General features: G+C 40.8%; 1 protein-coding gene across 7 annotated transcripts in view; it reads right to left on the reverse strand.

The window, feature by feature from the left end:
- The window catches only part of dab2ipb (DAB2 interacting protein b), a 161,928-nt gene that overhangs the window by 110,384 nt on the left and 24,023 nt on the right, over positions 1 to 27,521 (reverse strand). For 3 of the 7 annotated variants that reach the window (XM_069513398.1, XM_069513397.1, XM_069513399.1), the window contains exon 3: positions 25,664 to 25,793. In XM_069513398.1, the coding sequence (XP_069369499.1) occupies positions 25,664 to 25,793 (130 nt within the window). Of the gene's footprint in view, positions 1 to 9,711; positions 9,853 to 21,049; positions 21,236 to 25,663; positions 25,794 to 27,521 lie in introns of those variants that run through there. The other 4 variants (XM_069513400.1, XM_020082198.2, XM_069513401.1 and 1 more) reach the window with 2 other exon arrangements.

A 27,521-nucleotide genomic window follows, 5' to 3' on the forward strand; every position in this document is an offset into this window, starting at 1 on the left:
AGCCGCTTCCATCTCTCGCTAATTGTAGTGGCTACAGCATGTCGATGTACGGCGAGCATGAACACAAACGAACACAAAGTCTGTGGCTTTTACTGCAGTGCTCCTCTTGAGCAGAGGTGAACCAAACAATGCAGATTACTTCAAATAATGATTAGGTAAAATACATACATACTCATTTATACACAATTCATCAAACTTAGTGAAGTCTTCTGACTTTCAAACCATGACGTCATGGATACTTAAACTTATTTAGGTTTATTTGAAGTCTTCTATTAAATGTTCTCCTTTAAAATTTTAATTAACTCTGCTTTGACTTCCCAATAACCACATGATGTAAGACTAAATTCTGCTGATGAAAAAAATCTGAACTTATTCTCTAACATTTGCCATGCCAACCAATGCAATGCCATATCATCCCAAGCCATGCCATGCCGAGCCATAGCTTTTAATACCATCTGCACCATATTAATTCATATCTTCACCCTGATCAATATTGTTTTTCCCTTTATTTTTCTTTTCATCTGTTGACATCAATCTCTACCCCTGCAGCACAGACCAAGACTGAGCAACTACAAGATTTATACAGTTGTGTCAAGACCTTCTACCCCAGAGTGTCCAACTCAGTAGTTTATCATTTTGGTTTGCGGTCAATACAAATTCACAGCAGGGAATATCTGGACTGACCTGCAGGGCCTGTGTGAGACTCACTAAATCAGGAAGATTACTAATTTAGAATGTGTTGTGTTTTTAGTTGCCCTGTCGTGCCTGCAGAAAACAGAAGTTGATGCTCTTGACAGCGTCTACATTTTCCCCAATATTTCATTATACTGTTCCTATTTTTAGCCGCAGTAGCAGCATGGACGGCTGGTGTGTTTGCCAGTTCACCACTGTGGTCCAGACTGAAATATGCCAACAACTATTTGAGGGATTGCCATGAAAGTTTGCACACACATTTGTGGTGAGGTAAAAACTTAGGAGGCTTTATTGTCAACAAAGTTGTTCTTTACTCTCCAAGTGTTGCTTGTGATTCTACTACTCAGTTTCTATTTTTCTTTGAGTGAAATTGCTCTACTACTATTTGGAAGATATTTGGATTTGGCAGACACATTTACCGCTCAGGATGAACTGTATAAAATAATTCACATGGTTTTTCATCCAACACAACAATCAGGTCAAAATGTCTTTGGATTATGAAATACTTGCAAAATGAATGACACTCCCATCAGGCTTTCTGTTTTGAGCTAATTAGTTAATTACAGCACGCTAAAATAAAATGACACAGCAAGTTAAAGTTTAAACTGTGAGCATTGTAGCATGCTGGCATTAGCATTTAGCTCTAAGCTGCTATGCTTAAAGCCAAATGCCTCACAGAGCCAGTAGCATGTCCAAAGCTGTTTTCAAACTTTGGAATTTTTGGAACATTTTAAACACAGCAGGAGATTGTCATGGTCAGACGTGTTCACAACAACAGGAAAAGTGTTGGTTGGACTTGTGCAGTTTCTGGCACCGTAAAAGTGGTCTTACTGTAATTTTATTTGCTGGTATTATATGAGTCTCAAAGCAAGGTTGTGGGAGGAGGAAGCGAAACTGGAATTGAAGAAGAGCTTATATTCATTGCTGAAAATCTTAAAGCTTGAATAGCTGATTGTGGTGAGATACACCTTTTTTATTTCATGTCATGCGGAAAAGGTGGTTAGTACCCTTCTTAGCACTGCACACCGCAGGACCTCAGCCAATGGGGAACTGCAAATCCACACACAGACATGTGGGGACAAAGACACACACAGATCTACTCAAAAATGAAGCAAAGCAAAACATCTAAACAGACACTTGAAGTGAATTCTGTCTGCCTCCGAGCGAGGCCTCTAAATGCATCACTGTGATCAGCAACACTTTATCTAGCGTGGGAATCCACATCCAGTCTATAAACAGCAATCTCATGGTCTCTCTCTCTCACAGACACACACACACAGACACATTGTGGGTGGGTTAGTGTTTGTGTCTGTGTCCTTCCTCGGTGGAAATGGTAGCTGTCAGGAAGGAAATGGGCAGACATGGAGTTCTGTATTTGAACATCTTCTTTTACTTCACTCAGGAAATCTACCTTTACCTCATAGCGGTACGGTTCTGATGACAGAAGGTAAAACGTGTTTGTCTGTGTTTGTACGTGCAAGTGCTTGTGTGCAGCGTGTCTGTGTTTGTGTAGCTATTCAGAGAGATCGAGGGCAGGACACAGGAGGAGCTCAACTATCTGGGACAGTGCAGTCTTCACCCGTTGGTTCTACAAAGAGCAACTCAACAGCAGCTCAGTGTTATAACCTCTATACTCCTTTCAAACTATATGTTACATCTGCATATTTTACCATAGCGATCTTCTATAGTGTTGGAATGTGTGTGTGTGTGTGTGTGTGTGAAGGGTCAAAGTGGGGTGGGGAGTTATGGGAGAGGAAGTGAGGTACAGAGGAGGAAAGGGGGAACCTTTGGGAGTGGAGTTCATTTTCTTCGGTTTCCTGTTTTTTGTTTTGTCTCGGCACGTTAGGCTACCTTCTTATATGATCATCATGACTTCTCTCACACCCACTGCATGTGTATTCATGTGTGTGTGTGTGAGGGTGTGATCAACTGAGGACACTGTAAAAAGTCTTTTACACCACAGTTAGCAGGCAAACGCTATTTTTTGCACCTGCTAAAAAAGACGAGTGCCATTTCCAGTAGAGTTGGTCACTCAGTGTTTCTTCCAGTCAGTGAGTGAGTCACGACCAACGTCACAAATGCGCCGGAAACCAACTCATAGTCGGCGGGAAGCACTACACACAACAGACGAAAGCACCATGGACACCAGTGACAATGTTAAAGTCCCTCTTTCAAAGTCAACTGAAAGATTTAAAATTGCTTGCATCTTGCATGATACAAGGAACAAAAAGAAATTGCTGCTGCAAGTTGTGTCTGAGATGTTGAAAACAAAAGGCTATTTACACGCCAATGGCTAGAAACTCATTTAACTGAGGGGTGAACGCAGATTGTAACCATCTAATTCATCATGAAAGTGTCACGAATGGACACTAAGAAATGAGGTTGCTCTCAGGAGCTGTGAAAGAAAATGAATCGATCTTGTTGTCATTGAGGAAACTAACTAATAATTGACCTCCATGTGCAGGAAATAAACTTTTTTATTTAAAATTCAACCATTAGTATTCATTCAGTATATGAACCAGTCTCTCTCAGGAAGCAGCATGAGCCTGTTTGTTGATTTGAATCTACTGATCCTCTGACTGGTTGCCATAGAAACAATAAAAGATGTGTGATTTGTTGCATATGCAAAAACATTAGTGTGCAGATTAAATATAGATAAACAGATGACAAAACTGAATGTCCCTTAACAGATGGAAAGCAAGTTAAATACTTAATTACTCTGTGAAAACGCAACACAGTGGTGAACCGTCATTGCTCCACCAGCCTTGTTTGAATACTGAGTGTACTGTAAGTTTGATATTTGCTCCATGGTGTCTTAGACAGCTGCATGAGGACAGTTTGCAGGACTGAAGTTCTTAGAGCTTGTCATCTGGGCACCCTTAAAAAATTAAAGAGTGATTGGTGCCCTTAGGTAGCAACAGGATTATAGCATTGCACTTAAAAAACTTTGCTGTTATACAAATATATTGTCCACTCTGGATTTTTCTGTAGGGTACATCCAAAGTACTAAGAAGATCAAGATGCATCAACTCTGCAACAGTCAGAGGCCTGGTTCAGTGACAGACTTCGTCACCGCAGATTTATTGTTTGTTTGGAACTTTGGGATGACATCAACCATCTCTAAATCAATTTTGAGGCAGATTTGAAAAGAGGATGAAGACAAATATGAAGGAGCAAGAAACTTTGACAGTAAAGGTTCCTCATTTGTAAGTTTTCCATTAAAGAATAACAGAGATTTATTATAACTTCAGTCTTATTTTCGTCAGTTTGGTCGTAAATCCTGTGGAATAATACGGTGAACTGATTAAATGAACTACAGAGATTCAAGGACGTAGCAACAAGTCAAATAAGGAGTCAAACACTGCAAGAGATGAGCAGTCATCTGACAGGAAAGTCGGTCTAACCTATTTGGAAAAAAAGACACCCCTGAAACTATAAACCTGCTCTAAAGACAATATTTTCCTGTTAATTTAGCCAATATAACTAATTTTCTCAAGTGCAATAAAGTGGTTTCGAATCAGTTAACATCTATCTCTATGTTTATTCATATGTGATACGAAAGGTTTGATCAAATCTGCAGAACTGAAATTATAATTACAGTACTTAATGTACATGTATAGTTTTTTGCTACTCCATACTGTGAGTGACATCATTCACTCGCAGGTCATACACACTTGCTGCCAATGTGCCACTCTTCATGGAAACAACAGGAAAATGTGTAAGGGAGTACACAAACACACACACGTCCAAACACATGGAATAAAAACAAGCTTCTGACTATAAAAGAGGCAAAAATAAACAGGTAATTTAAAACACAATCATCTGCAGTTATAACACTATACCAAATGGTAAACTAGACACTGATCCACTGCTGGACACCCACAGACACAAGCCCTAAAATATTTCTCCATTATCTCTCGGCTCATTGAAAACTCAGTGGGTGGGCTCCTTTGAAAACAACACAACAGGGCTTTATCAGACAACACACACAAACGGTCGCACTTTTACATACGCACAAATAAACATTGCAAATTGAAAATAGTGCAGCCGATTTCAGGAGAACATTAACTTGTTGTGAACTGCATCCCAGAACTGTATTCATACAAATATTGACATTGCTACAGGTAATGCCTCTCTGTCTGACTCAAAGTGGATATGACTCATTGCCTTGGCAACTCAATTAGTCATCCATTTATTTAAATGTTACCACATTACAATGCCATCATTAGTTTGCTATATGCAGTATGTTGCCTTCTTGCTCAAGCTGCTCACTGTGGCAGTTCTCCACTTATAACCTACTTTTCCAAAGTCGGACACTGGAACTGCACCATCAGAGAACATGTGCTTGGTGGAGTACATGGATGGCAAATGGACTGTTCTAGTATTATCATCATTCACACATTCATACAACTCTTCGATATGCTGCACTCTTTTTCATTTCTATCTCACACACTGCTGGGCTCAGCTGCCAGAGGCAATTTAGGGGTCAGAGTGGACGCTTTGGACATATGAGGACTGGAGGATACAGAAATCGAACCAACTTTCTAGTTAGCAGACCCCCCGCTCTACCTCCTTTGCCACTGCCGCCCCAATTACAGTTGGCCCAGTCCCAGAACACCAAATGTAGCACATTGTCATGCACAAAATCAGCGGCAGGCACACAGAGATAAAGCTGGTAAAAAGACAGAAAGACAGAAAGCCTGCTGTAATTTTGCAATAGTCCCGATGGCCAACATACATGCTGACACTACAATGTGTTTATTCAAATTCTAAGCCTACATGAACACAACCACAGAGACATTGAGCATCCGTTTAACGGGCAGCTTCAGGAGAAGGTCATGGTTGGTCATTCCCATGTGGTCGGAGCACAACATCTGCTGGGAGGAGCCACAGAGTTCTGTTATTAAAAACTACATATGGGCTCCAGCTGGATTCATAATCAAGTTCAATATATCAATACATTATTAAGTCATTATGAGAAATGCACATCTGCCCATAACTTAAGGTGCTCTTCCTCCAGCCATGTGCATATGGATAGTGGATTAAAACACACTCACACTAAATAAAGAGGGATGAAATGTCCACTAATGTTGTTTTCATGACTAATATATTAAGAGCTGCTCTTGGGAAAGCTACAGTTTCAAGGATTGCACTGGAGCTGTACATAATTCATTGGTTTCCTCCACTTGGGATGGAATTAAAATAATTATACGATCTCCACTCGGCAGAAGAATCGTATTTTTTTAATGTAAAAATAATTAAATGCATTCAAAAATGTACATATGATTTAACTCAATTTCCTCTCAGTAAAATGTTTCAACAAGACCTCTAATATGTCAACACTGTATGTGTGACTTTGTGCTCCTTCATCAGCAAAGTGTTTTGGTGCAAAAAACAAATTGATTTAAAATCCCCAGCTTCTGTGGCACCTAAATTCAGATGTTGAGCACTTCACAGCCATAACAAGGCCACAATGAATAATTACTCCACAATAATTAAAAGGCAAACTGCTTTTGACCTGAACAAGCTACTACTGCAAACACAAAGTCTAGAGCTGCACCCACACGCCCCAAACATGATGTGTGAAAGAAATTGAGACGTATATTAACCAGATTGTTTATCTCACACATGATCACACACACAGCGTGATCCAGTGTCTCACAAAACGTGCCCTGCATAACATGCTCATGTTGTTTCTGAAACAAAAAAACCCTCTACTTCCCTTCTACTCTCCAAATCCAAAATCCACATATACAGTGAACCCGCCCCCATATATTGCTGTCAAACATATATCGAAATTCCTTCTGTTGTCGGTGATTTATGAACAACTAATTACATAGCTGTTCTCCAGAGAGCGAGGGAAGGAGCGGAAAAATGAAAGCTGGGAAGAGAGTGAAAGAAATAAGGGGCAGGTCCTTCGCTACTAAAAACAGTGAGAAGACACTGCAAACAGTGAGAGAACTAAAGATGTCGACAATAAATACAGAAAACTATACCGTCATGTTAAAGAGTTAAATACTTGACTAGATGGACCAGTGTGTTAGTTTGTATTTGAGTGCATAAAGCCAAACAGTCCCTTTAAATTCAATTAAGCTGCACTATGTTTGACAAATAAATATCAGCTCCCTAAAAGAGACCCATGAATAATTATCTGCTTATACTGCACCTACATTTAATGGGGTCTCTCTGGACTAATGCTGCATCCTAACACCAAGTTTAGTGGAAATCTGTTCAGTTGTTTCTGTGTAATCTTGCTTACAAAGAAAAACTACAAACAAACAAAGACAAAGGGGCTGAAAACTCTTGACGGAGGTAAAAAATGACAATCTGGGTTTACTTCTATATGCGATCTCATTTCTAATTGACAACCATTTTGCTGCATTTTAATTAGGGACATCAGCTGCATCATAACGCTCCAACTTGCATCCAAAGAATCCGAAGTAACCCCAAAATGGTGCATTGTCTTTGCTTTCTCCCTCAGCCAATGAAAACGCATAACTTACCCATGTGATGCAGAGTAACAGGGAAATGGAGGTGAAACAGGGTGAGTGACAAACAGATAAATAAACAAAGAAATAAAAATGAAACCAGATGAAACTTGATTTAATTCAAATCACTTGATCACCTTCAAGCAAGAAAATCGTGATTCTCATTTTCTTCAGTCATGCAGCCCTCGTCAACTCAGTATCTTCCCCAGAGTAAATGCAGCTGGGGATGATCTCCGATTTTGCAATCATTAAAAGTATCCAAACGAGTACGATCAAGACAAGAGATCTTAATCTTAAATCTTTCTGTTCCAGATTCTTGCTGATAAGACAGTTTCACAACTCTCTCCACAGGAGGATTCATCACAAAAGTAAACAGACAGAATACATCACTGCCGGGTAAGACATTTCAAAACATACTCAGAGAACTCTTTAGCCGTGATTTGTATAAAAGTTTACGATTCTGGAAAAGATGAGCAAAAAAAAGTCAAAAGTTCCAGGTAACTTAGTCATTGTAGTACTTCACTTGAATACGCACCAGAGATTTACAGGGGGGAGAGGTCGCAGAGATGAGAGTAGAACTAGGATGCTGTTATCTCTTTAGCCAGTGTGACAGCAGTTTATCACAGCAGTCAATCACAGAGTTATCGCTATCTGTGAGACACTCCTTCCACTTTTACTACCATGAAACAATTAGTCAGCTTCCACTTCCTGGGCCGTCACAGATAAAGATTTCCCAAAGAGTGAGTTAGCAGACTCAGTGACAGATTCTATTAGTTTGTGTTGTATTTATTGCCTTTCTTTAACCTGTATTGTGGTCTGTAGGAAAGTATTAGATGCTGGACCAGTATGGATTTTTGGGGGCTGATGCTAATACCAATATAAGGAAGTAAAAAAAGTTTGATGCCAATATATTGGCCAAGTTTTTATATTGGCACATATCGTCAAACACAAAACACTGATACCGATATATGTAATTTCATTTCTCATTTTGGCCAAACCATATATCGGTCAGGCTTTAGAATATATGGCAACCTCTGGTGATGTGTTTTTTTAATAGCTGATTAGCTGTTCCGCAAAAAACAAGCCAAACTGTTCCTGCTGTCAGCTTTTCTCTGCTTTAAGAACAACTTCAAGACACAAACAACTGGAAGACGTCTCCTTAGAAAGATTCATCTTGTAGATTAATAAAAAAAATACAGCCAACAGATAAATCTAATGAAAAACTTATTACTTGCTGCCCTAAACAAAATCCAGGTCAATAAATCAACAACCAAAGTAATCCAGATGTACAACAGCTATAATCTGCAATTACAGCAGAGTGGATTAGTGCAGATCACTGTTCACTGTCTTTCTTCTTGTGACCCACACCGATCCTTGACTGGTGCTCTGGCTCGCTCATCTTCCCCTCCACTGACTCATCCACCTTCAGGAATGCCATTCCACCGGTCGGTCCATAATTCCCGCTCAGTGTTTCCCAGTAATCCCCTCTTCTCCGGCTGTTCTGAGGCTGCTTCCTTCCCCACAGCTGCCGGCTGGCCCGGCTTGCTCTAATAATAGGACAACAATGCTGGCCCCACACCCCAACACTACTGCAAGAGAAAGCTTTACATCCCAGAATATCTTCATTGAATCTGTACATTTTAAGATTGTTCCCCAAATGTTCTTTACGAGCAACAATGCTTTATTAATCAACATAACTCGGTACATCTAAACCCACAAAAGCAACTTTCTGAACTGTTGACATTCAGTACGTGTGGGTTATAAGACTGCAGCATGTAAACACATGTTGGTGGAGGAATGATGATGAGGCACACTCAAGTGAACTGCTCAATGTGGTGGAGGAGCTAGAGAAGACACTGTAATCATGCAGGAGCTGATAAATAAGGACTAGTAGTTAAACACCACTTTGTGCTCTTGCCACAGTGTTTTGTGACAGGACTACACACACACGCATATATATATATATATATATATATATATATATATATAGCTGACTGGTTATGAATAAATGTCATATTTATTTTGCACGGTCCTCTCAGTGAAGCAGCCCCCGAGCTAAACACACTCACACAAACACACACCAAAGCAAGGGAGGCATTAATCAGTGGAGAGAATGGAGAGAGTGAGAGCTGGACTGAGCCTTTTTCTCTGATCTTCTGCTGTCCCACTTGTGGAGGCACAGCTCACAATCACATGCTGCAGCTCTTAAGTGTCTTCCAGCCTGACATTTAGTCAACAGCCTCTCTCCTCCTCATTCGTTTCTTCAGAGTTTTGCTTCCTCTACCCTCTTCTTCCCTTCTTTTCCCTGACAGACAGATCGGTGTGATAAACCTTGCTTCCCCTGGCACGTGAAAAAGCTTCCCCCTCCACACCTTCTCCTCTCCTTCAACCCCCCTCCGCCATTCCACCAAGAGAGCAATCACACTGGAAATACTCAAGAACTTGTAAATCAGGCCCCCAGTTTTTCCTCTCGCAGAATGACTGGCCAGCGAAAGTTGTTCAAGTAAAAAAGGGGGATATTAGTGCTCACCTCAGACAAGGTCCCGCTGCTGCAGGGAGAGCAGAAGTATTATCATCCTCAGTCCTCACACAGGAAAACCAAGAGCAACAAGTAGCAACTCCAGCGATTTCTCCCCCTCCCCTCTCTCACTCCTGCTTCCTTGCTCTCTGCCTTGCACTCATTCAGACTGCAGTAGCTGCAGTGGAGTGAGCAAGTATGCGTGTGTGTGTGTATGGTCCTGTGGACTCCTGCAGGGGCACTTAACAAGGTTCAGGTCCTCCCCCCCTTCACAGGCTCACACAGAGAGAAAAAAAAGCTCACACACAGAGGGCAGGAGAGTATTCTCTTTGTCTTTTGTTGCTTTCTCTCACTTCCTTGCTCTCTGTTTTCAGATGTCTGTAACTCCCTGTTCTGCACCCCCTTTCATATGAGAAAGAGAATGACAGAGTGAGAGAGAGGCAGTGCATGTGTGTGCGTGTATATATGTGTGTGTGTGTGTGCACAGGGAACGCCGTCGTGCCTTAGCGCCTAGGGCTCAGAGAAGGAGGTGGAGGAGGTGGAGGAGGTGGAGGAGTTTAGACCTCAGAGAGCTGAATTCCTACCTCTAGTCCCAACCAATCGGAGGCCTCCCAGCAGCTGACCAAAAACCGCGGGGCCAGGCCGGGCCTTGCGACCACACTCCAGCTTTAAAGCATTAGCTGAAGTTTGCTGTGTGCACTCAGGATACTTTCTACAGTGGCTCTATGGATGATCATGAATGTTGGGCACTCTTTGTTTACTGTCACATTTTACTCTGCCTCATATTGATGTTTCCGGATGAAACATTCAATAAATGTATAAAAAAATGCTTATTCAGTGTTTATTGCACTGGCGAGACAAAGATGTTTTCTGTTTTCAGGGGGGGGGGGGGGGTAAAGTGTTACAAAGTTCATAATGTATAGCAGAAAGAAACTAATTCGAAACACAGATGACTGTGTAGGGGCTGTGTTGGGATGTTTCCTCGTCTTTTCCCATGTCCCTTCTTCCTTCCTCCTAAGGAACAGGACTCTCATGTTTCAGCTGCTGTCCTTGGCTACACATTTGTCAAGCAAGACATTTGTCCACAGAGGTGACATCAGATCTCCCCCTCCTCCAGCTATTCACACCAGCTCACTTCTACTTCAGCTTCTTCCTTCTCTCCTCCACATCAAGTCAAACGAAAGCCGTACTGCTTTATCGTGAGAATAACATCATGTGATGCAGATTCCTCGTGGTAAACTGTTATGAACTGTGTTATCCTACATAGTATTGGAAATTAAATACAGTCTGCTATTAATAATTTGAACATTAAGTCGACAGTCATGCCGCAGACGGTAGCTGTTTTCAGACTCTGAACACCAGAGATTATCTGCACTTCCTCCAGAGGAGGTGCATGAATGCAAATGTCTGAGTGAGAGCCTCTGGATTATCTGCGGACTTCCTCTGCCTGGCCTCCTAGTATAAAGTTCGTAGAAATTCAGGGGAATTCAATGGAAGAGCAAAGCAGATTGGATTCATCGCGAACGAGTCGGGGGGGGTTGATGATGTTTCTAACACGCAACAGACAAAAAGTAAACAAATATCATCAGCAGCATATGTTTTATTTACCAAACCAGAATTCACACGAGACAAAGTCTGGAAAAGAAAAACTTTAAAAAAAACTAAATGCAAGTTTCCACTCTTGCTGTATCAAACACTGTATCAATATAGAAGGATTCTTGATGTAGCTTTTAATGGACCATTCAATTATTCAATGATTACATTTTGCATGTAAAAGGTAAATAGACGGATCTGAAAGAAAATTGTGTAGGACAAGATGTTTCCTTTATTGAACTGCCTTTACATCTACAATTAGGCTCATTCTAATTATTTTAACAGAGCATCAAGAAAGCCAGTGGGTTAGAAAAAGCTGAAGACAGACAGCTCCATGTTTCCTTCACTGCACATTTAGTGAGTCGTGGCTTCCAAACCCAGAATGGAAACAGCCAAGTTTCCACATGTCTCGTAAATGTGAAATAATACAAATTGCACTTTTGCAGAGGCAGTGTGTGACATCAGTGAGGATGGGATAAATATGTTGATCTATTACTTTCATGTGTTTCTCACTGATGAGGCATTCAGCACAGCTATAAAATGATCCAGCCAAACATCCTGTTGTGAGTTTGTCTCTTTGTTTCTAAGCAGAGCTTGGTGATGAGATATTTGACACATTTTAGGAAATAACTGCCACATTGTCAAACTGCCTTTTTGAAGATTATCACTTCACCTCATATATTCTAAAACAGCTTTTTACAATTATGAAAACACAACAACTACCACTTTGAATGTAATTTAAATGCATCAAGTCAGGATAAAATTTAGGATAATATCCAAAGAACCATAATTATTCCAAAAGTGAACAAATGATGATAGATATGTATCTTGAAAGATCAATTGCGATGTTTCAGAAAAAGACCCCCACACAATTTCCTTTCCTTTAAAAATAGTGACGTATATACAGAAGGGGAAATCTCTATTTGTAAGGGTATGGGGACCATTTACTGCTTTTGTGAAATGTATGGATGTGTCAGATGATGAAGAGGAGGAACGAGTTCTACCTGATGAGTCTGTGTACGTACAAAGGAAAGCTGTTAACTAAGAGGCTGCTCAATGTGATGTTTGTTTTTCTGTGCCTCAATGTGTGTTTTTGTTGATGAGGGACAACCATGTTTTTGTGCTGTTTTGCATACATGTATGTGTAAAAACACTAATAAAGCAAAACCAGTTGAAAAAAATATATTTTTAAAGAAATGTTCCAGCCAGCTCCCCTCGTAAAATGTCTATAAAATGTCAGAGTGAGCCCATGTGACAGTACAGCAAGATAATGTCTCAATGGGAGTGTACGTGATGCTACAGACACAAAACTGAGAACAAACAAAAATAATCTAAGGAATAAAAAGAGGTGTCAAACATGTAGAAGACACAAAAAAAAGACGACAAGATTCAAGAGGTTTTGGTCCGCATCCGACTGTACCACTCAGGTGCATGAATGTTACAAATATTTTTCTCTTGTTAGCGAACGCATCTCGATTTCCTGCAGTGTTCTTCATGTAACTCTTGAAAGTTTCACACCCAATCTTCCAGATGTTTTCCAGAGTTCATGTGTGAAAACGGCAGATGACCACAGGGGTATAGGTTTACGTATGTTAGCTAATCTGCCATTAAATGATGACATGAGAAATTAGAGAAGGTGAAAGTTAAGTTTACTTTAGAGCAAGAGAGAAAAATTCATTCTTACTGTGTGACATGAGAATTCCCAAATATATAACTGTGAAAAAAATGTTTTCATTATCTAAACCAATTAAATGCAGGTTTAGCCTGACTGAGGTCAAGTCAGGAAGTCTAGAAGATGTTTGTTTAGAGTTTGTCTGACATCTAAATCCACCTTCAATAAACAATTACCAGGAAAACACTGATAAAGGGAGCGAGAGTAAGAATGGGACAGACAGAAACCCAAAGGCTGAAGTGACATAGTGAGTGAGTACTCTGGTATGTGGGCTATAGAGTTACACATGGACAAAAAAGTGAAGCAGCAAAGTCCACTCGTATAGACAACCCAGACACGCCTCCACTTTTATCCTCCTCTGTGTTTGTCTCCCTCTCTGTTTCAGTGATCCCTCACCCCCTGTCACTCTGTTTATTTTCCTGAATCGATTTGTGTGTGTTTATGTCAAAGAACGTGTGAAAAGTTAACGCAGCTTTTGTAAATTACGCTCTGAAGTTGTAGAACAGACTGCCGCTATATATCAGAAGCTCGTTCAGTAAACGTCGTTTTCTTTTTTCTTTTAAATGTCATTTTTAACTTCTGTTCTTATGTTTCTTAAAATCTGTTCTTTTATATGAACTACATTTTAACATGTTTTTATTTTTATATGTTTGTGAAGCACTTTGAGCTGCATTTCTTGTTTGAAAGGTGCTAAACAAATAAAGTGTATTATTGTTAAAAGTTAAGAATTCACACAGTGATGACAACGTTTAACCCATATATGTGTTGATGTTTTTTGTGCATGTAAATATCAGGTTCTCAGTAGTAAAACAACAATTAGGAACTTGTTTGTTTTTTCCTCCAGAAACAGCATTTATGTTACTGCTGAAATGAATCAAGAGAATGATAGCAACAATGGAAAGGTAATACAGGATGTAAGGAGGGAGAGATGAAAAAGAAAGAGAGCAGGAGATGAGCAAGCAGAAAGCGAAGAATAGTGTCAGTGTGACAAAAGAGCATCAGTGGAGATACACAATCTGCATAATGTGTACAACATCCTAATGATGTGCCTCAAGAAGTCATTCTGTCATTCTGTGCCTCTTCTGAATAAATGTTTATCCTGAGGCACAACTTAAATAGCGTATTCTCCTCAGAGAGCTGAGTTTGTGTGTTATAGAAAGTGATGCATTACACAGTCAAACTCCATCAATTCAAATCAGAGTGTTTCGGCTCGTTTCTGCTTCCTCATGAAAGAGAAAGAGGAATGTGTGTGTTTCAGCTGCAGGAATAGTTGGACATGGGACAGTCAGGAATGCCAACATCTGCCATTTTGAGACAAAGGCACTTGTGTGCGGCACGTGGGGTCAGGCTGCTGCCATGCCAGCAAGTGCTTTTTGTGGAGGGATTCCAAATGGAATTCAACATATAAAAAGAATGGAACTGGGGCATCATGGGGCCCAGCAGTCTATAATGCATGCACGGCATAGCAACTACGGCCCCCCTGGAATCGTTCAGATATTTATCGCATACCACTCACGCCTCTCTCTGCATATGTTTTCTGTCACTCTCTACTGTCCGCTATAGAAATCCCCTGAAGCTGTTCATCCAGGGTGACACACTGAACTCTGAGTCCCTCGTCGTGAATCGACAATTGTGTTGGTTTATAACTCTGCTGACAGCCCCATGCAAATGCTGTTTCATGCCTGTAGCTCCTTCTACTAGATCCGAAGATATTCAAGTACCGGAAGGATTCATTTTTCAGAATTCTTGATATCGCTCCTAGAAATTGAGAAAGAGCGCGTACATTTTGTCAGAAAGATTATTGCTTACAGATTATATTTTCTTTTACTTTAAGGATTTGTTGTTCATAAATGCATCTGTCAAGCCACAAATACATAGAGACTGATAACAATCAGTACCATTTTCACAGACAATTTATATGTTGTGCGTTGAATATACAATCTTGTAGTACAGTGTATATACAGTGTGTGTATATATATATGTATATATATATGCAGTGGAAGCTCCAGCCAATCAGCTCGTGTTCAAACAACCATAGGCACTAGCCAATCCAATCAAGCTACTTCTAGTCTACTCTTTAGCATTATATTGATAGCCAGCGTGGCATGTTAGCTTGAAATTCAGCTATGTTGTGTGTCCCAAGCATGAAATCGTGATTGCTGTCGTTATGAAGATCATGCCAGCTCCAAGGCTCGCGCACGACCAACATGAAGCATTAACACACATAACGCATAAACAGCACATAAATGTAAGTCTGGCAATCATGTCATAGTTATCTTTAGGCAAATCATTTATAAAGTTATGCAACAAGTATTATCTGATTTAGTATAGACACAACATGTACTTTTAATAATAACCTTTAAATTTACAACATGTAATTGCAGTAGCCTACTTATGTTGCCAAAATCCAACCACAGATTTTGATATAAATATTCAATTGTAAATTGTCAATACTTATATAATAGGTGCTTCTGACTACACTTTGAGAAATATACAGGATCTAATTGTTGCAATAGTATTTGATATTAATGAAAACAGGCACACAGCCTGTAGATGTAGACATGCAGCCTACGGAATCTTCAAATGCTACATTAATTGGTTAATTTATCACAGAATTACTCTTGTTGTATCATCACCAAATATACCTTGCCGTCTTTACTCAAAGGGGTTTTACAGACAAAGCCGGAAGAGACAGGATGAAGACAAAGTTGTGATGATGTTTCACTGTGATGGTGAAAACAAAGCAGATGGAAAAGCAGAATCAACCATCTCAAGTTTTATGTTGCTGTTAAACCCAAAGCTCTAATTTCAGGCTCGAATTACCACATTTTCCCACCAGTATTGGCACTGAAACAAACACCCTGGTGGATCATCGTAGATCTGTAGCTGGGTAAACCACACAAACAATGAGGAAGGATAAACAAAACACAGATTAGGATCAGTTTATCCTACGATTCCTGCATCCCACTCTGATATAGGATCTCCAAGGGAAATACTTGCATCCATGATGTCTGACTTCACCAGTTTCACACAGTCGGTACTTTCCGCCTCTCTCATCTCCCTCTTGGCTCAGTGCGGTACCAGCACATTTACATAAGACCTACACAGACGCGCAAAAAAGCACATTCCCAACACGTGACCGTGTAACAAGCTCATAAGTGCGTTTGGCTCAATTTTTACCGCCTCGCAGTCACTTCGATTTAGACAGAGGCGACACACTTCCACAGCAAAAACACACCACGGACACGCACTGACACACGCTATAGCACGATGTAGCACCCACGCACACAACCACACTAAACATGCTTAATGTCGACATAACAGGCAGCCATTTGTCTCATATACCCTGCACTCCTGTGTCTCCCCTCCTTCCCCCCTCAGCGGTAACTCCACTGACTGACAGTCCCCCATCAGGGTGGCTTTCTGACAAACGCTGCCAAATGGAGCCGTGCCACTGTTGCTGCTGGCCACAAGTCAGCTCTCTGAGGTTATTGCTTAGCTTTGCGCTTGCAGTGTTATTTATATCCACCATCGCCGCACCAGTTGGTTTGATGAACTTTTCATCTGTCATGTGTGGACCTCAGAGCTGTCGATCTTGTTCTGCTAAATTCTCTTCCTGTGGCCTACAGGTGTGAAAAAATGCTGTTCTACAGTTAAGTATGTAACAATACTATATAATATATATATGCTTTTTTTTTACAATTAAACAAAGTGGATTGGATTTAGAACAAGACGGCTCGATGTGCTGGGGCCCACATCCAAGAAATTTGCGGGGACCTTGGGTAATGATCAGTGTTTACAGGGAACGTGCCCCATTTGGGTGGGCTCAGACCCCCCTCTTGGGATGTTGATGAAGGCCCATTATAGGTTGAGGAATATCTAAGTTGCTTTTAGAACTAGGGATATGAGCTGAAGTCCACAAGTAAGATTAAGAGGTATTAAGACAAATGTGAGGATGAAAAAAAACTCAAATCTATTTGCCAATTGTCTTATTGTGGTTACGGCATAAAACAGACTGACACTCCAAGTGACACTCCAACAGATCACTATCCTGAATTTGATACTCTGGAGACAGACACTTGTCATAGGTTGTTCTACAACATTCGCTCATAAATCACATAACTTGATTAACGAACAACATGACGATTTCAAACTGAAATAAATGTATTTTGTTCTTTCTCCACATACTTGTACCACCCAGTGACATCTGTGTCCGGTTTGATTTGCTTTGGAGAGACAAACAGAATTCTGGAAATAAATTGTCTTGAGTTTAGTCCTTGAGGCTCCTTAGTCCCACCGAACACGTGATTAAAAAGACACAAGTTCCTTTTGTAAATTACAACTCATTGATCCTTCTGGGACATTCGCCAGCAGTAGCACCCCTAAATACAAAGAGGACAAATCAGGACCCAACTGCTCAGGCCACATTTGGACTGTGAGGGTTCAGGGTTCATCCAAATGAGGTCAAACAAATGTGTCCTTGACCTCTGGACTGTTAAGTTTGAAGTAGGCCTAAAGACAGTTTGTCCCTTAAAAGAGTTTCCAGGCATGGCACACTGACAGGAGTTAACATTGTCTGTCTCTCTCTCTGTACTTTCATGTCTCCTTTTCCAGCATTTTCTTTTTCATTTTGACTTTCTCAGTGTGTTGTACAATCCATTATGCAAATAACCACAGCATTCCTCTTGTTGGAGCTGATGGCTGCGAATGTGTGTATGTTTCTTTTTCCCCTCTGTCTTTGAAACATTCACAGTTTCTTCCACAAATAGAGTCAAATATAAGCATGGAAGAAAAGTCCGACCACAGCAGCCACTCGAGAAGAAGTGTGAAACGCAGTCTCACACTTCTTCTCGAGAAGAACCCGAATGTTTTTATGAACAATACAAATAGAAGAAAGTTAACTCTAATATGCTAGTGGCTCCTTAATTTATTATAACAATGTAAATGATCTATAATAATGATTCTGTTGTAGAGCTGTGTGCAGTCCATCAATTCACTCAGCCCCTTCTGCCCAGCTATCGATCTTTCCTTCTCTCTCCTATAAACACTTTGACAACACACCTGTCTCTCAAGTCAATGTCAGCCAAGTCAGACTGGCACTCGGAGAAATCCCATTGAATTGATGAAACATTAGAGCTTCAAATAAAGTTTTTACCATCCTTGGCAAGCAAAAAAACAATCGGCATAACACCAGCCCGACCTTTGTAGAAGTCACTCTGAGTGTGCATGAAAGCGTATTTGTGTGCATGTGCTGGGACTAGGCTCACTGGTCAATCACAAAATCTAAATACTTTTCTGTACTTCGTTGATTTTCACAATGATTTTTGCGCATTGGTACAGATATTAAATGTGGAGGTTGATATTATAGATCAGCCCCAGACGTGGCTGTATTCTCACTGATACAGTTGTGAGTCAAGTGGGTGTGAAGGCCTTAAATGTATTGCTTTGTTTCACTCTCATAGTTCTCATAGCATCATTTAAAGCTGCAATAGGTGACAGTTAAACCCACTCTAGAATACTGGCTTTGCACTAAATGGCATTTAAAACAAGTTTGTGACTGTACGCACATACGGTGGTGAAGCATTTAAACACTTAAATGTCACAGAATTCCCTCAGGAGTTGGTGTAGACCAAACAACTTCTACAATGTCTTTTCACCTCATATTTCAAATCTAATTTGATTTGCAAAAGATGGAAATACAGAAATATGCCCAAACACAGGCCTACACACAATTACATGTTTAGAGTTTGAAACAGGACAGACTAAACATTGTGAGTCTCTAAACAATGTTGATAACACTCATCTGCTGAATGCTGAAACCCAATAAACTGAACAAAGTCTCTGTCACAGAATAAAGTTAATTTCCCCATGAGGCCCGGCTCAAGATAATGCTTCTTCTTGTTAAACTAAATTAAAATTTGTAAGCCGACAACCACGTTCCTAAATTTATACACCATGTACCACCCAGCTCTGGCTAAATTTTAGCACATGACAACACATGCAAGAATAAGTCTTTTATTAAAAGCTGAAGATTCTTCTAGACAAAAGCCCTGCAGCGCTGTCACCCACAAGACCGCAGATTCATCTGGATAAAATCTGGGAATTTTAGTCTAAACTAATTCACTTCAAAGGAGGCAAAGGAGTGAAAAAGCCCTTGTTTTTCCTCCAAAAAGTTATAAAGAAAGGGAAGAAATCTCAGCGGGTCTATTCCCTGTCTCATCAAAGTTCAGACACAAGCACTCTCAAAGTGTCCCTGTGTTTACCCCTCCAGTACATGAGCAAGAATTCAACCTTTCTCAACTAGGACAAAAACATACAGACCTATTTACATGTCAATGATGGCCACGGATAAGGACTTTCTCTGCCTCTCCCTTTTTAGTTTCCTCCCTCAACATTCCTCTAATGTCTATGTGCTCCTGTAAAATAGTGGTTATGCTTATTTTGAGGCTGTGAAGACAAATACTTTTATAGAAAGACAGTTTACTTCTGACAAAACTACTGGGTGCAGCTGTTTTCAAGACTACTGACTACTGTTAAATTTAAATATGGAAGCAGTACCACAGCATGAACACTCATCTGCTTTCTATCCATTCAAACAGTGTATGACATGAGGATGCAGTTGCAGTGCTATCTGCAGCTACTGTATATGCAAAAGAAAAAAAAGCATGCATATAGGAATGCAATTTAATGCTCTGCTTGTAGATTTGTTGCAAACAACATCTCCTTGCGTGCATGTGTTTACGTGTGTCTGAGAACTAGAGAAAAGTGATGCCCGCGAGCCCTGCGGAGCGTGAACTCCTCCCGCAGCTCAGCAAGCCTGAGGTGAGAATGTAATCAGGTGGTATCAGATCATTGCCCTTTCTACTTTCACTGTTTCTATTTATACTGGACCTTTAGAAAGCGGGTCTCCTCACGCTGACAAGGTTGAGAGGAGAAAGTGAATATTACTGCGCGAAGCTGACATTGTAGTTCTGGGAATCCTCAAGGTGAGAAAAAAAAAGCTCAACTTTCACACTTATTTGCAAACGCAAAGTTTTCGGTCTGAGGAGATGGATACAAATGCTGAAAGTGATCTTTAGCAGTCTCCTTTACCTCTCTCTTTGTCTCTCCTTCTCCATCATGGCAGGGAGCCCAGTGCATATAAAGCAATGTGGCTTTGACGCTGGCGAAGGGCAACTACGCTCTCTTGAAATATGTTCTCTGTTGACTCATTCTGTTAACCACATTCTTCATCAGCAGCGCAGCAAAGTCCTTCCCGTCGGCCATGAAGACAAAACATCGTCTCTTCTGGCCCAGTTAATAATACACCCAATCTTTTTTCTGCCTTTTAACTATCTAGTTTAAACTCGAACATTTGGAGCAATGGAGGGAAAAAAAGAGGCAGCAGAAAATGAGGGGGAAGAGAAAGAGCGAACGCACTCACTGGCCTACAGTGCAGCTGAGATCCCCCTGGATTTATTTGTGTACATAACTCTTTCTCTTTCTGTCTCTCCCCTTTCCTTTCCCTCTGTCTCCCACTTTCATTCCTCTGTGCCGCTCTATCTCCAACACGAACACCCACATGCAGAAACAGCTACACAGCGTACAAATTTACACATTCAAATAACCATCAAATTATCTTGCGGCTTTTGAAAAAGGAACGGTACACCCACGGCCCTCACAGTTAATTATTCCATTTGCAGAGCGAGAGGAGAGCTTCCTGTTCTGTGAAGCTTGCACCAAAACAGCCACAAACTGAACTGAAGACAAAAATAACTGAAAAACGGGCGAAACAAATCACAGTAGGAAATCAATTTTTAGATAAAAATATAGGTCATTAGAGCGAAAACTGTCTAGCAGGCAGTTGATTTCATCACACTGCAATGTAACACCCCTCACCCCTTAACCCCCTGCCCAACAGAACAGACTGAAGTCCTATTCATTTGACCACAGAGGCCCTAGTCAACAGCTTAGGAGCCAAAAGGAGAGCATAGTCATAATGGCAACCTAACCGGGAAATCATGTGACCTAACTCCCTTGTTCAAGAACAGGCTCTTAAACTTTTTCCACAAGTATCACTCTCACTGTGTCAGGTCTTTCACTCACCATGCTGCGTCTCTGGGTGGGTGCCGGTGTCAGGGTCCATGTTAGAGTCACAGGGTGATGAGCACCCACATCAACACACCCATATCCCGAGGCAAAGTCAGCTGTGCAACTGAACTTCAACTAGTGAAACTGCTACTAGAACTACTGTTATCCCCCCTTCTCTTCTGCTGCCTCTGCCGCTGACGTCCCCCTTCGCTGTTCTCTCCAGTCAGAGCTGCTGGCTCTGGTCTGGCCCCCGCAGCCTGCCAGCTCAGCTCAGGCTTCCACTGTTGTGTTACATCTGTCTGACTGAACCCTTCTCTGGAGAGTAGGGAGAGAGAGGAAGAGGGAGAGAGTATCACGGAGCATGGAATGGGAGGGAGGAGAGAGAGAGAGAGAGAGAGAGCGGAGCAGTTTCCACATTGTGGTGGTGGTGGGGAGAGCAATGGGTGGAGGGGCTTGTAGGGCTGAATGTTTCCACTTTGATCAATTTCACGCTCAGCATATTTTTTTCTCGTCGTAACGAGAACTTTCAGTAACATCAGTTTGGAAAACATCAACATGCCAAAATAATTTAGAAACTTCGCCACTATACTGCGACAATGGGTGAAGTCAAAAACCTGACCAGGCTGCGTTGGCTGGGTTTCAACTCACTTTTCAATCCACCACACAAACAGCATCTGTTGCTTTAGCTGACAATTGACAGCTTGAGCAGTATAAGGTAACGATAGCTCTGCAAGACTGCAACTAAAGATCCTTTTCAATATCTTGAACAATGACAGATTTAACTGATTTTTCGAATCTCACAGAAACTGGCGAGATTCTTCTTCTGTTTTTTTAATGGTGTTTGGCAAACAACTTTTAGGTGCATTACTGCCACCTAATGAACTGGAGTGTGGAGCACTCGCTTGGAAATGTATTATTGTGTTTAGTTGCAGCTGTACAAGTGCGTTGGTTGCTGATGCTTCCCAGTCAGCTCACTCTCATGGTGATTGCGGGTTTCTGTTTGGAGCCAGTTATCGTAAATATCGAACATGTTTGATATATATATGTTTGAAACATTGGTAAGACTGTTTGTTGACTTTGTGTACACAATGGGTTTCCCTGCCCTTTCAGATACAGCAAGCAAATGGAGCCTAGCCAACCTTAACCTTGTTAACATTCTTAAGCTATAACTTCTGATATTTGGGAAGATTTGAGTTTGTCTTTGTTTGAACTGATACACTGAAAACAGAAAAGCTACTGTCAAGGCAGAACAATCCATTAGTGACATGAAATCAACAAGCACAACTCTGACTAATGATAACAGATTGCAATTATAAACAGAGGGAAAGATGGAGGCAAAAAGGACTTAGTTAAATTAAACATCAGAGGGAATATTAACATACTCAAAATACATTATAGTCAGTATTTGGCCTACAAGGCATGTACAAATCATTCAACAGCCTTCGGTCAGTTATCCAGCTCTCTTTAATCCCATCTAAAAGTTGACAGCTCCTGAAAAATATTTATGGAAGCAGTGAAAGCTGGAAAATAGGGCAGCATATGCCCCAGCATCTTTAAAGAACCAACAGTGGAGAACTTTTCCAAAGCTGCATCCAGAAAAAAAAAAACTCCCACCCAAGTAAAATTAAGCTTTGTTGGTCTGGTGGGAGTGTAACAGAGCTCTCTGTCTCTGGTTTGTGCCAAAACCGCGAAGAGTTCAAAAGAGAAGCGGCAGCTCTGCTCACTATTCAGTCAGAGGATGAGACGAGATGAGAGTGCTCTCTGATTTGCTGAGGATTCCTATTCATCTCATTGTGGCTTTTATTCATCACGTTGCTTATTGAGAGCCTGTGTCTCTCAAGGACAAGAGCAGGTGAGAACTATGGCAATGAATAACTGAGTAAAACAGAGACCATGTGAGAGTGTTTGGTGCTTTTGTGGTATGAAGCAGGATTTAAAAACCATAGAGGTGGGAACAAAAACACGCAAATGCTTCATGGATCCATCTGTTAATATGGTACTTAAAATTTCTCTTGTTTTTGGTATTCATGTAAAAAAATGGTTTTACAGCTGACCATTGAAAACGAGTCTGTTTTGATCAAATTGCAGCAGGATCTCAACCCTTGTACTACAAATCTTCATATATATATATATACATATTAATATACAAAAAAAGACTCAGCCACAGCTTTGACATAACAAACCACAGATGGGTCCATTCAACAGGCATGTCGAAACTGCAAGACGTTTCCTTGAGACAGTCAATACTAAAAATGTGGGATCGTCAATTATCGATATCAGCCATGAAAAGCAAGTAATTATCAGCCGGAAAAAATCCATAAAACGTATCCCAATTAATAATTTAATGTTTTATGTTAGAGCTAACATGCAGAATAGTGCATCTTCATTATGTTAATCTGAATTAGTGTTTAAGAAATGATCTTACATAATAATACTGGGAAAGTTTCAAAATGTTGTTGGCAGACTTGCTAATTACTCTGTAATTAGTGGAAGAGCTGGCAGTTTATTCATTTAGCCGATTCCCTTCTACACATCCAGTATGATAATCTTACACTGTATTTGCATCACTATGTCATCAGTAAACAGATTACAAAATGGAACGCACATATTTAAAACTCTTCTGGTTGTTGTGTGTGTGTGTTTTAGCATTGGTAAACTACTGTAGCAAAAAATGTACTTTGTACTTTAAAGGCCAAATATGTGCTGTGCAGAGAATGCTGGGAAACAGCCATAACTTGGAGGAGACAGAAGGACGTTGCTGCTCATTTCATTATCTGGCTGTCATCATATTAGAATGTGACCTCACTCTGGAGATACTGGATGTAAAAAAAGTGTTTTAGCATTTGAATGAGACCATTTCTAAATTGTATCAACTACCACAACGCTTTAACTACGTTTACCTTAGAAATAAATACACATTTCCTGATGGATTGAGCAGTAAATCTCTAAATGTGCCCCAAAGTAAATATTTTATTATTACTACTGAACTGAATGGCTTCCACGAAAAGACCTAGTAGACCAAGAGATGTTACTTTACATGCATGCAACCACAAACTCACTGACTCACTTGTTTAGATGTGAAAAATCCCTGTTTAAACAGTCGGTGTCTGCAGAAAGTTTAGCTCTGTTCACAGCACAAAGCATCACTGTAATCAAAAAACATGCAACTATATTATTGGTTAAAAATACTGACACAACACTGCCAAGTCTGAAATGATACGATCTTTATGCCGTCTAGACACACTGTCACAGGGATAGAATGCAACAACACCTCAGGAAATCACTTAGCTCAATAAAACCTCCACTCAGTGTACTGTACAGGGAGCAGACAAAATCATGTTATGACATCATGAAAGGGCACTTAAACTTAACAAACGCTGCACACACTGATTTAAAGGCAGTTTGTATTATGTTGCATGCCAGCCAACAACCAAGCAACAGTAACCGTGGGATACAAATGCTTGAATGTCAAACCTCAGAGCCACCTCGTATCTTACTGTGACTGATTCAGAAATATCCACTCAGTCTTACTGACGTGCTCCATCTTGTCCATAGTCGTAAGTCTACATATCCAGAGAGCAACAATATTATATCACAAGCATTACATCGTCATAAAAGCAATAGGGAAAATGCAACATGACACCGGCAGTTTGCAAAATCTTTATCAGTGTCTGTCTGAGTTTTTAGGATGAGACATAAAGTGCAGTGGAGTGCTGTGAAGCAGCAAGCTCTCCATCTAGTGGATGTGAGGTAGAAGAGGGGAGAGTCAGCGATTTTAAAAGGGCTCATGCAGACATAAATGCAAGGTGTATGACTGGTTAAGTCACTGGCTCTGTTCAGACGTGGTATTGACATCCGTCCTGAGAGATCCGATCACAAGCTGTCAGCTCTAAGCTTGTCTTTGAGCACCTGGTATTAAAATGGGTCCTGAATGTTCCACCTGTGACCACTAGAGATCATGTCCTCCTTGTGCAAATAATCACATCCGTCCCTCATTTGTGTTTGTGAAAAACAAATTATATTATTTTTGCCCAGTTTACAGATGGGTCCGATGAAACTGTGTCTGTGTGTGAATGTATGGGCACAGAGAAGCTTTGGATTATTCATTATGAAAGAGTAGCAGGTCAGAGGAAGTCAGCTGAGTAGGCCGTCCTTCGTATGTGGCCCAGGATGCACTTGCTTTCACAGAGCGAAAAAGAATGTGGCCACATTTTGCATTCACACATTAGAGCTGTCCACTTGTTATCACTCTGGATGGATGTTAATGGCAGGTCTGAACAGGGTCACTGAGGAGCTGAACGAACAGCTTCTGATTGCCTCTTGGGTTACACTGCCCATTTTAACGTTGTATCTAACAAGCATCTGCCTATGAGTGCTTAAGTTGTAGGAAAAAGGCCAAAACTGGAGCCAATCCATAAAAAAGCACTTTTTCTCCACAGGCTGCAGAGTCTTTAAACTTAATGTGTCCATACCCACGTTAAACAAGTGTTAAACATCATGATTTCTAGGTTATTTATTACTTGTTCCAATTTAATTAAACAGTGTAAAGAGGCAATGAAAGTAATTCCATGTGCATGGAAATAGTGACGCATCCTCATCACTGTAGAGGTATGTCCTCAGGCTACTCACCGCTCTCAGTGGACAGCTGGCTGTGGAATTCTGGAAACTGGGTTTCCACTGGAACGCTGATGGTGCGTCGCAGGAGGTGGACCTTGCATGACGCCGGGCGCCTCTCCTGCAAAAATAAGGGAGGAATCCGCTGACAAAGAAAGGAGGAAAGACAGAGACAGAGAAGAATTTGAAGACAGATAAAAGGCTGAGTACATTCAACAAAAGGCCCAGATACAAAGTTGGCACAAAGAGGAGATAGAGGAAGCACAAAGAAAAGAACAAAAAGAAAAGTAATAAATGAAAGAAATGCACATACAATAGTCACACAGGCTCCTTATCTTCTCTGTTTTGGTTATCCTGGACAACGTGTTTAATGTTGTGTGGGGCCAATAGCCCACAATAGCTGCGGAGGCCCTGATAAATGAAAAGTCATTGGCTAAAACGGAGCAGGCGTTAGCAGCACATCAGTCTGTGTCAGCCCATATCTTCCTATTGCTTGCATACCAAATGTTTGGCTCCAACAGATTACACAGACAAAAGGAAGGAGGGCGGCTGTGGTGAGTCAAAAGAAAAAAGAGAAAGGGCCCAGCATGAGGAGTGATAATGGGCTTATCGAACATCCTCACACCTCCCGACTCTTTGCAGCACCCTGTCCGTCTTGTTTTCTCGGCCGCTCTGTTTCCATGTCTGTCTGTTTATGTCCCTGTCGCTCTCTCTCATCCTCTCTGCGAGTCACCTCTTTACTGGCTTGTCTCGTGGGACTTGGTTTTGAGGACAGCTCTCGTTCTCACTTTCTCTGATGTAATGACAGTGTCTGCTGCTTCTGAGCTGTAATGACAAAGCGAGATGAGCTGTAACTCCGAGCTCCCTGCATTAACCCGGAGTGACATGGATACATACAGTACTGTGCAGTAAGGGTGAGCGAGTCTTGAGCAGTGACTGCTGTATCATCTGTGGCTTTATTATAATAATGACTCATTTAATAATCCATTGATTCACACACTAATCCAATTATTAATAAGTAATACTCAGTGATAGGTTATTACCTCAGACAAGGGGGTTATATTTCCATGTGTGTTACATCAATTATAAATGTAAGAAGCAGCTATTCCAGATGGCAAAAGCAGAGACTGTAACATCAAAAGATATTTGTCATCTACATCTAATAATAATGATTCAACAAACCACCATTTACATTGCCTGTTTTGTCTGGGCTGAGCACAGCTGTGGCTTTGTTAGGGGACATGCCAGACTAGCTGCTAGCCATGTATTAGAAAACTTTGTATCAGCCAGACTTCTGACGAGGTACTTCAGGATCAGGAGGTTTACTGTGGACTTGAGGCTATTTCACTTGACTATATTTTTAAATAATCAGAAAACCTATATAACACAGTAGAGAAAGAAAGATTGAAAAAGCAAAATAGGTCTCTTTTAAGGTAATTGCTTCCGCCACAGACACAATCACAATAGTAAAGCAAATGGCATATTTCAGCATAAATACTTTTCTTACATTATACTCCAAATCCCTGTTGTTGGCACCACCACAAAAGAAAATCATGGGTCCCCTCAACTGGCCATCATGTGGGGCTTTAGAAATGTAGATGTAATGAGCTGAACTTCTCCTCTAATTTTTGTCAAAATGTGCTTCATGAGTTAGAGGAAGAACTACGGCTTCACCGTGAGCTGCAGGTGAAAATGAGAAACGTCTAAATTCTGGAAAGCCCTCCGGAATCACACCTTTCTCTCACTTTTATTATCTTCATATTGCAGCCCTCAAGACATGTGACACACCTGGGGAATGTTGATATTGTTATCCACACTCTCAAAGCTTTCAGTATCTGTATTCCTCCTTTTTGGCTTTCTTTCCACATAGGGT

This window comes from Paralichthys olivaceus, chromosome 18 (genome assembly GCF_024713975.1).
Source record: "Paralichthys olivaceus isolate ysfri-2021 chromosome 18, ASM2471397v2, whole genome shotgun sequence".
Lineage (NCBI taxonomy): Eukaryota > Metazoa > Chordata > Actinopteri > Pleuronectiformes > Paralichthyidae > Paralichthys > Paralichthys olivaceus.